At 55.6% G+C, this 10,926-nt stretch overlaps 1 protein-coding gene across 1 annotated transcript; it reads right to left on the reverse strand.

Annotated features, from left to right (window-relative positions):
- Window positions 1–459: 459 nt before the first annotated feature.
- TBX21 (T-box transcription factor 21) lies at window positions 460–10,597 on the reverse strand. Its single transcript, XM_067714883.1, has 6 exons — window positions 10,107–10,597; window positions 3,106–3,260; window positions 2,601–2,722; window positions 1,841–1,999; window positions 1,625–1,686; window positions 460–1,388 (listed from the first exon to the last, which is right to left on the reverse strand). The coding sequence occupies exons 1-6, from the start codon at window positions 10,595–10,597 to the stop codon at window positions 770–772; spliced, it is 1,608 nt and encodes a 535-aa protein (XP_067570984.1). The 3' UTR covers window positions 460–769.
- Between the last annotated feature and the right edge of the window lie 329 nt (window positions 10,598–10,926).

A 10,926-nucleotide genomic window follows, 5' to 3' on the forward strand; every position in this document is an offset into this window, starting at 1 on the left:
GCACTAAAGCAGGACACACTTGACAGTTTCGTGTTTATTTTCAGAAAGTGATGAAGACAAAAGCAATATATCCGGACACCACTCTCTGTACAATAAATAGCCTCCCCCGTTCCCAAAAAAGAAAAAAGAAAAATGCACCCTCACCCCCCCCAAGACCTTGCTTCTTGAGTTGTGCACAATCCCCCCCTTTCCAGCCCCTTCCTTGGGATCCCCACTGCCTCTAAGAGGGTGCGGCCCAAGCCAGCTGCCCAGAGTCATTGGGTCCTCTCCCCTGACTGTGGCTGGCTGGCTGTTATAAAATTCATGTGTCTTTATTTCCAGATCAGGGATTAACACACACACACAAATGTTGAAAGTTACTCTGCAGAGGAAGAGATCTGAGTTTCCAGTCTGGCTGTCCCACCTAATCCTGACCCCCCACTCCCACCCCTACACCCCGCAGAAGGGAGGAAGCTCCTTTGTGTCCCAGACCTTCCATTGTCTGTTTTCTGTTCTCCAGCTGGGAACCCACAACCAGAAGCAGCACCAGGTTAATGAGTGTAGTTGGGACAGAGGAAGGGGCAGAGAACACTCCTCGCAGGTTTCATTGTGGGCCAGGAGGCAGCAAGTGAACCCCAGAATCCTTCTTGGACCCCTCTTCCTCAACCAGCTACAGAAGGAGATGGGACAGAGGGAGCTGGGGACGGCTCAGTCCTGGGTCTGTGGGCTACGTTAGTTGGTGTCACCAACCTGATGACACTCTTTCTGCTCCTTTCACCATGTCAACTGCTCAATTGGGAAAATAGTTATAAAACTGGCCTTCGGTTTCTTTATCAAAAGGAGAAGGGGCCCCCGCAGGGGAGGAGCTATCGCCACTAGAAGGATAGGGGGACACACGCCTCCTCTTAGAGTCTCCTTCACCCAGTCCCGAGTCGCTGGACTCTGGCCGGATGGGCGTGATCTCAGTCCACAAGGACGGGGAGCCCTGGTCTTCCGGCCCCCGCCCCTCTGAGGCTCCAGGGCCAGGTTCCATGGGCAGAGTTCGCGTGGAGCGGAACCAGCTGGTTGGGCCCATCTTGGGAGGGTACTGGGGGGTCACAGGCCAGCCAGCTCCAGGCGCCAGGACCTCCTGGCTTCGGTAGTAGGACATAGCGGACCCAGAGGCAGAGGGCAGGAATGAAGGCTTCATGCTGACAGCTCGAAACTCGGCCTCGTAGCTGTGGTCCCGAGGGGCCCCCAGCCAGTAAGGCTGGGGAACCACATCCTTGGCCTGGCTGGGAAGGTTGGGGTAGAAACAGCTGGGAACGGGATACTGGTTGGGGAGCAGAGGAGAGTAGTGGTCTCCCCCAAGCAACTGACAGTTGGGTCCAGGTGGGGAGAGGACACTGGTGTCAACAGATGCATACATGCTAAAAAAAAAACAGGAAGCAAAAGACAGGGGTCACGAACGGAACTGGTCACTTAGGAGCCTGCCTGTCTCACGTCCCTCCCCAGACCCTCTTTCCTGACTTGCCTGCCACCCTCCAGTACCCAGCCCACACTTCCCCACCGCAGAGGCAGAGAGGGGACGTGCTGAGCACTCATCTGGTCTCAGAGGGACAAGAGGAGGCCTCCGCAAACATGAGATGAACCCAGTGGCACTTACGACTCAAAGTTCTCCCGGAATCCTTTGGCAAAAGGGTTATTATCAATTTTCAGCTGAGTAATCTAGAGAGAAGTGAAACAGAGTCACCTGAGTCCTGAGTCTGAGGCCGGGGAACTTCCAAAATCGCTCCCAGGAAGACTGGGGGCTCCACTCTCCCCCTCGTCGTCCCCCCGCCCCGCCACAGGCTCAGCCCACCCTCGCCCAGGGAGCCCTCACCTCGGCGTTCTGGTAGGCGGTCACGGCGATGAACTGTGTTTCTTGGAAAGTAAAGATGTGTGTGTTGGGAGCGTTGCAGGCCGCCTCTGGCTCTCCATCGCTGACCTCGACGATGTGCAGCCGGGGCTGGTACTTATGGAGGGACTGGAGCACGATCATCTGAGAGAGGGTAGGACGGCCGTGAGGGTGGGAGGAGGCAGTTCAAAGGAACCCTCTCCCAGCCCCACCTATGGCCAGCCCCACGGCCAAGCTAGAAAGGACCCTGAGGTCCTCGTGCCCATTCCTCTGCCCTGCCACCACATAACTTCTCCCAGGCTTCCAACCCCAGTCCCTTGCCTCTTCAGGGCACTAATTCTATTCTCTTGCCCCTTTACCTATCCCCAGGTGTCCACTGTGACCAAGGTATTAGCACAAACAGGGCTTTTCAGGGATAAGGGCACTTTTAATAGAATTGCTCAACTCAAAGAAACTTTGCATCCGTTCCCTGGGACCACCGGTACCAACTCTCTACCCAATATGGTACACGAGTGATGGCAGCCCAGGATTCAGTGAAGAAACCCCCTGGCTGGTTTGGTCCATGTTGGCCCAAATGTGACACCTGTCTGCCCTGAGATTCAGCTTCCTCCCAAGGTGGGTGGAAAAGAACCAGAGTCAGAGAGGGAGAAAAGTCGCTCTTCCAGAACAGAAGCAGCCTGCAGGACCCGCTGCGACCTCGGGGACAGGGAGGGGTGCGGGGCTATCCCATGGGGAGGAGTCCCACCTGGGTCACATTGTTGGAGGCCCCTTTGTTGTTCGTGAGCTTTAGTTTCCCGAATGAAACTTCCTGGCGCATCCAGTGGGCTCCAGTGTTGGGAGAATCTGGGTGGACGTACAGGCGGTTCCCTGTGGACAGTTAATCTCTTTGGCATGCAGCCCTTGGGACCAGACCCCTGGTGACGTGGGGCTTCTTTGCCTGTTCTGAGGGGAATGGCAAGAAGGATGCAGGGGGAGGACAGACGGGGCAGGACAGGGGGAGCTGTGGGCAGAGGACTGAGCCGAAGACAGGCTAGAGCAAAGTAGAAGAGATGACAAACAGAACGGAGTGAGAAGTGGGAGGGGATGGGGATGGGTGGAGTGGGGTGGGGTGGGATGGGATGGGAGGGATGGAACAGAGAATGAAATCCTAGGAGTCAGGGCCAGGGGCTTGGGGGTTCCTCTTGGATCCACCAGGGGGCGCCCAGTATTAGACAAAAAGCATGCCCCCCAGTTCCCAAGGAGGCGCGTACCTGGCATGTTGCCCCCAGCCTTTCCACACGGCACCCACTTGCCGCTCTGATACCGCCAGTGATGCTGGTCCACCAAGACCACGTCCACAAATATCCGGTAATGGCTGGTGGGCTCCAGCCCAGCCACAGTAAATGAGAGGAATGGGAACATCCGCCTGGGGAGAACAGAGAGACCCATCAATACCCATCAGCCCCCAGCCCCCGGACAGCCGTGCCCTGCGCAAAGGCTGTCCGTCGCTGGTGTGCTGGAGACGGCTCCCAGGCCTCACCAGAGCCAGCTGGAGAAGTCCAGGAAGTCTGCCAGCCAGTTGTTAAACAGCCACGATTAAAAATTAAATCACATAAATTTACAATTAAATATATTACATTACAAGCCAAGGTAATAAGTACTCAAAAAAAATCACTTCTCAGTTCTTTTTACTCCAGTTTACTATTATCTCCGCTCTTGAGATCGTTTACATCTATTGTACCTGTCCGGTGGAGATACCAGGTTACGTGCACTACCACACGTGTCTTCCCAACTCCGCATTCAGGGATATCACATGGGCAGCTTACGAGCAGCCATTAGAGGGGTATTTACCACGGAAATCAGCAAACACTATGAATCGGGACTTTTAAAAATGTTTTTCTTTCAGAGGGTCAGTTGCTAGACATTAGCTGCAAGCCTTAGCGTGCTCCCTAGAGGGGGAGCAAAGCCACAGGCCAGCCCCACACAAGCAGTTCCTAGTAGGTCCTCATCTCTCAGTTCCCTGAACCCTGGTCTGGCCTTAGTCTGTCATCCATCCTCTCCATCATGGCTCTCACGGTGCTAACATGCACCTAGCTCCAGAGCACCCATCCACAGGCTCTCCCTGCCCCATCCTCCTGGGCCTGATGTCTGTAGCACAGCCTGCTCCAGGGTCTTCAGAGAAGTAACTGAAGTTCTAGCTGGAGCTTCCCATCCACCTGGAAGAGGGACTCTATTGAGCACAGTCCTCATGTTCAAAGTCCTGGTTCCCAGGAAAAGTGGAGGAAGTTGGATTTGGGATGCTGTGCTATTGTGCTGAGCAATAGATTCAGAGGAAGAAGCACTACCATACCACAATCATCTCCACCACCTCCACCATCACCACCACCACTAAAACCATCATGTCTACTATCACTACCCCCAACACCACATCACTACAATCAACACCTCCACCTTCACCACCATTACTATAACCAACACCACGGCCATTACTGCCATCACTACAACTAACACCTCCACCATCACTACCCCCTCAACCACCACAACCACCACTCTCCCCATCACCACCATCACTACCCCCACCCCCGCCACCACCACTACAACCACCACCAGGCTATCACCACCACCACTACAACCAACACCTCCACCATCACTACCCCCTCACCACCACTACAACCACCACCAGCCCATCACCACCATCACTACAACCAGCACCTCCACCATCACTATCCCCACCACCACCACCACCACTACAACCACCACCAGCCCATCACCACCACCACTACAACCACCACCAGCCCATCACCACCACCACTACAACCAACACCAGCCCATCACCACCATCACTACAACCAGCACATCTATGGCTTAGTCTTTCTCTTCTAACCCAAGCAGGAAGAGCAGAGTTTCTAAGCTGGCAGAGTCAAATCCTCATCAGAATTACTTTTCATTCCCACACACTTCTCCCTTCCCCTACAAGAAGCCCTGCAGGTTGGGAAGAAAGGCACTGGTTCATGAGTGAGGAAACCTGGGGGAGGGAGAGTTCTAGGGGCCTAGGAGCACTTTTTTTTTTTTTTCGGTACACGGGCCTCTCACTGTTGTGGCCTCCCCCGTTGCGGAGCACAGGCTCCGGACGCGCAGGCTCAGTGGCCATGGCTCATGGGCCCAGCCGCTCCGCGGCATGTGGGATCTTCCCGGACCGGGGCACGAACCCATGTCCCCTGCATCAGCAGGCGGACTCTCAACCACTGCACCACCAGGGAAGCCCCCTTAGGAGCACTTTGGGGTGGATTCTAGTCCCCAGAGGGTCCCAGATCAACATCGCTAATAACCTTGGAAAGATCTCCCGGGAGGGTACTGTCACATTCCTGTCTTCCCCAGACTCTCCTGGGCTGAGAAAAAGAGACTTAGTGGCCCTATGGCCTTGGATAAGTTAACTCCCAAGCCAAACCTCACTTTCTTCACCCGTAAATGGAGATAATAACTCCTGTCCATCTTTCCTCTGAGAGCTGTTAAGGAGTTTGAAGGATGTGAAACTCAGCTCACCGTCTCTCCCATCCCACCCCCATCCCACCTTCTCCCAGGCCCAGAACTATCAAAGCCCTCTGGCCTGGCTGAAGAGCCCCAAGCAAGAGTCCAGAGTTCCGGTCTGAGGCCCTCGGTCCCAGGAGCTCGGTATGCCAGTCAACTGGAGGAGTCAAAGGTTAGGGATGAGACTGAGCAATCTAGGGTGGGAGAATACTTTCAACCCGTTTCTACCACCAGCTCATTCTACAACAGTGGTCAGGTCATTCATGTGTCCTATATGGTAACCAGTTCCTATCTAAACATGTAGTAATAGAGAGAAGGGGAACATATTAATTCAAGTGCCACTGCTTATGCAGCAGCCAGTTCACTGAACCAGTCCTTTGAGATATAAGATGTTATTTCCAATTTATACTTGAAGAAAATGACGCTCAGAGAGGTTTGGCGACGGTTCCACGGCGGGAGAGCAGAAATGGGGTCTCCTGATGGCAGAGCGCATGCTACCGCCTCCATCACCCCATCCTGCTTATCGCTGGTAGAGTGAAAGGCAGGAGACACAGGAAGACTGTGGGGAAGAGGGAGAGGAGAAGGGAGGTCTCAACTTCACCCTAAAAGTCTAGAATCACCACCAGCTGGGATCCCAAAATAGCCTCTGATTTACACGACACTTTGCTGGGAAGGAACCAGGAGTGAAGATGGGTCTGGTGCCAAACTGAGCCCCTAGGAAAGACCGCTCACCACTCACTCAGCCCTCAGAACACAGGGTTCAAGACCCCAAGTTCCTCTGCTGCTTCTAAGGACCATCCAGTCTGAAATGATTCACAAAGTCATCATATCCCGTCCCCATCCTGTACGCCTCTGACAGTGCTCCAACTCACCATCGTTAAGTACAAATTAAAACATGGTTTTCATCAGTCATGTTGGCAAAATGTTTCAAAATTGACAATATCTAATGCTGATGAACCTGTGGGATAATGGGTCCTCTCGGCCACTATTGGTGGGGGTGTAAATCGGTACCACCTTTGAGGAGGGTATTCTGGCAACGCCTTGTACCGATCCAAACGCAAAAAGCACTCAGGCGTCAAGGGATCGCCTCTTCCCACCAACCCCGGACCCACTGAATAGATAGACAGCCACCAGCAAACGGCAGAAGAGAGAGCAAAGCCATTTTCACCTGCTCCAGAAGAAATAAAGCCAGTCAGCCCAAATTAAAGCAGGCTTAAAGCTAAAAAAAATAAAATAAAATAAAAATCTAAAAAGTTCTTGGAGTTGGAAGGTAGAGAAGAGAAAACCAAAAGGGCCGAGGCCGGTGATCGAGGATGGTACGGGACTGAAATTGTTTTATCAAGCCCTAACTTCGCACACACATACACAAATACAAACTGAGCTGCTTAACAACAGAGTCATCTTAATTATAATAATCAACTAATTACACCCAGAAAAGTGGGGATTGCCGGCAATTACTGCACACCCACACACCCACACACGAGACAGCCGCCTCTCTCTTCCTCTACTGAGAAAGTCTACCGTCGACTATCATACACCGGCCGACTTGGGCGCAGCACACAGACTGCCTCCCAGAAACGACACGAGGCCGGGCAACATGAGGGGGTCTATCAGGCCATGAACCTCCACAAACACACAAACTTGAACTCTCAGCCTTCCAGCTGGCCAGTCCATCTTCTTGTCCTCCGTTTCCCCTCCCAGCCCCATCTGAGCTGCCTGGATCAGTCTCTGGGCCCTGGAATCACCCCCTGCTCCCCAACCCATTCTTGCCCATGGAGGAGGGCATCACTGTGTGCACACTGAGGAATGGGTCTAGGGTGGGTGGAAGAGGGAGGATCTGGGAGGGAGTGAGTCAGCCCAAGGCGAAAGGCTACGGGGCTGTGGGTGGGCCTGGGCTGGAAGGATTTTTCAAAAAGGAAGAAAGCCGTGGGTGATGTGGTGGTGACTGGTGGGTCACTGGGAACCATGGAAGGACAGGCCAGCCCACCAAAGCAGGAGGACAGAATGGGAGCTGTTCTCTGAGCCCAAGTCTTCCTTTTCAGAAGCCAGTAGCAGAAGGAAATGGCCGCCGACTTCCCAGATCACTGGAGCCCAAGCTCACAGTCAGGGGTGCTGAATCGGGGGCGGTGTGTCCTCCGTCCTCTCCACCCCGCCATGGGGCCCCCAAGGCCTGATCCAAGAGGAGGCCTCAGAGGAAGTGGTGAGGGGCCACCACCCGCTTCCAACGGCCCCACAGCCCGCAGTGTCCGAAGCAGTCCATTAGGATGGATTGAAAGTGTGAGGATTGTAAAACATGCGCGTGTGCGCACACACAAAACAATCAGGGAAAGCTGACGATATTTACGAGTTTCTTTTCAGGTTTGCTAATGGCATTGTGTTTATTTTTAAAAAGCCATTTTTAGAGGCGCGCGGAGAACTACTTAAGGATAAAGTCATACAGTGTCTAGGATTTACTTACTAATTACTTACACTATCGCTAATTTAGTTTCAGACCACAAGTTAAGTGAGCGAGGATAAAGCAGAAACAAGATTGGACCAGTACTGACAGCTATTGAAGCTGGATAATGGGTAGATGGAGACCCGTTACGTGTTTCTCTTCACTTTTGTATATATTGGAATTTTTCATAATAAAGGAAATTAAGTGTGTGGATCTAAAAGAGAGACAACAAAACTTGTCCAGAGAGGATTATTCAGCAGGAAAATAAAGGAAAGAAGGAGGCTGTAGGCGTAAAGGAGGCAACCAGTACAGAAAGACGCATCCGCCTAAGACCCCCAGCTAGCCCTTCACCCCCAGAGCCCTGAGGTTCTGCTGAAGTTCCATCTACCTCATCCCTCAAGACTGGAGGGGCTGGGGCCTGGCTGCAAGGCTGTGGGGAGACCCCCACCAGGCCCCAGGGTGGGAAGGCTTCCTGACCACTCAACAGAGTTCAGGCCTGAGCCTGAGTTCAGGTCTGCCGTGTAACCCAGTGAAAGCCACCAGCTCCCCTGGGCCTCAGTGCCCTCAGCTGTAAATGCGGAGGCCGCTTGGCCTACCTAGCACACAGTGAAATAATGGAAGTGAAAGCACTCTGAATGCATCAAGGCCTTCGGACAGTGTGGGTGGCTGTTTTTACTCCTGGTCGTGGGGCACCAGAGAAAGAAACCCAGGTACATAACTTCTGCATGCTGGTGCCAGTTCTGCCAGCGATGAATGTGCTGTGTAACCTCAGAAAAGTCTCTTACTGTCTCTGGGTCCATTTCCCTCTCTGTCCAGGGAGAAGATGGGACAGGATCTTCTGGGTCTCCTCCAATTCAGACATGATAGAAGCCTAGGCTATGCCTGGGTGCACCCAGACAGGGACTAGGGCTGGGGGAGCAGAGAGCAATTATCAGAAGGCCTAGAAGATGAAGGCCGTGCCGTGAAAGAAAATGCCAACTCTCTCGGGTTCATCGCCGAGAAAGAGGAACAGTTCAGCAACTTGAAGCCAGTTGTGGTTGGTGGACAGGTCCCTCAATCCCAAGCCACCCCATAGAAATCATCCATCCAGCAATGCCCAGATTGAATGCCAACCCTCGGGCCCAGCATGGCCTCTCCCTTCTCCCTCCCCAAGCCCAACCCTTGGTATCTGCTCTTCAACACCTCCCAGGTCCACTGATGACATAGCCCCTCCACACAGAGGCCCTCGCTGGTCCCCTGCCCATATGGGCCCCCACCGGGAAGGGTGGGTGCACACTCACACACCAGGCACAGGCAGGGCCCACTCAGAGTGTTGCTTACTAAACAAATACCACACAAGTTGCAAGTTTCTCTTTCTTTCCCCTTGTAGGAGACTCTCTCCGGAAGCAGCACCCTTGGCCCCAAACCCTACCCCGCATGCACGGAGCTCAGGGGACCCTGAACCATGGAACCATGGGTTCCCGAGGATGGACTGGTGAGTATCTGGATAAAGGTGGGGCAGGCTTTCAGGGACAAGCCTTGAAGAGTACAAGGTGTGGGACTGGCTGCCAGCTGGGACCCATGGGTTAGCTTCACCTGCTCAGGCCCATGGACATCTGTGCCCTCGGGAAGGGGACTGTGTCTGGAAGGAATCTATGCCCCCTCCCACTTTACCACCACCCCCCTCCCAACACATGCGCACACCAGACATATGATCTCAAAGTACTACCGGAAAGGAAACTTGGCGACCACTTCTCCATGTCACCAATCCCAGTTTTACCACACACACACACCCTCCCCCAGAGCTGACCTGTACACAACAGCAGCAAAGGGGCTGGGAGAGGTGGGCACAAGGGGCCCGGGAGATGAGGGCTGGATTGCTGTCCACCCCACTGTAAGGCTCTGCCCTCCGCTCCGTTTCCCCGCACACAGGGGCTAAGAGGCGCCCTGCTCTGTTAGACCCACAGCACACACTCCCCCTGCGCCCTCCGCGCCTCCCACCAGGCAGGGACCGCACCCCAATGCTGGGTGAAACCATAGGCACCCTCCCCCTAAACCAGGACGACGGCTCACGGCGCCCCTCTCCTCTATCTCCCTTTTGAGTTGTGCCTGTTGGTCCTGAGAGTAAACAACCCCCAGAACTTTCCTGTCCGAAACTCAACTCCTCTTTCCTCCCAAAGCCTGAGCCAAAACTGCGAGGGACACAGAGGCTCTAGCAACGTCTAGACAGAAAAAAAAAAAAAAAGAAAGAAAAGCGCGTCCCTGTCCGGGCCGGCGGGGCCGAGGAGGCTCCCACAGCTCGGCGCTCCCGGCGCGCGCCTCACTTACCGCCCCTGCTTGGTGATGATCATCTCCGTCTGGTGCTGATTAAACTTGGACCACAACAGGTGGTTGTTGAGCGCGACTCTCAGCTTCCCGGATACCTCCAGCCCCGCCGGCAGCGCACAGTCCTCGCGCGGGCCCGGGTAGAGTGTGGCGCGCGGGTCCGGGGCGGTGTAGGCATCCCCCGGCTGGTAGCCCTCGGCGCCCGGCGTCGGCGGGAAGGGCTCGCCCGCCCCGGGGAAGCCGGTGGCCTGGTGTCGGGGCGGGTAGGCGTAGGCTCCGAGGAAGCGGCCCGGCGGGGCAGGCACCAGGGCGCCCCCGGCGTAGGGCGCCCCCAGGCTGGCGCCCACGCGACGGTCGGCCGCGTCCTGCGCGCCCGGCTCCGGGTAGAAGTAGCGGTTCTGCGAGTCGGCGCCTGGCGCCCGGCCCTCGTCGCTCGCCGGCATCGGGTCGGTGCCCGTCAGCATGTCTCGGCAGCTTGGCTCCAAGATGCCCATCCGGGGCGGGCTGGCACCTTCCCGCGGCCGTCGAGGACCGGCCCTTCTCCGCGCGGGGGCGGGCGCGGGGGGTCGGCTGGGCGGAGGCTGGCGGGGGTGGGGCGGGGGCGGGGGCCCCACCGGAGCCCGGGTTCGGACGCCTGGGTCCTGCGCCCGCGTTTGGCGGGCGCGCGGCAGCTCCCGAGCTCCGTCTTCAGCGGGCCGCTGTCACTAGCTTCGCGGCGCCTTTGCTGTGGCTTTATGAAGCTCTCTGGGCCTCCCGCCCCCACCCCCACCCCCACACCTCGGCCCCGCCCCGCCTCACCCCGCCCCTCGTGGCTAATACTCGG

Source organism: Pseudorca crassidens, chromosome 19, assembly GCF_039906515.1.
Source record: "Pseudorca crassidens isolate mPseCra1 chromosome 19, mPseCra1.hap1, whole genome shotgun sequence".
NCBI classification, from domain to species: Eukaryota; Metazoa; Chordata; class Mammalia; order Artiodactyla; family Delphinidae; genus Pseudorca; species Pseudorca crassidens.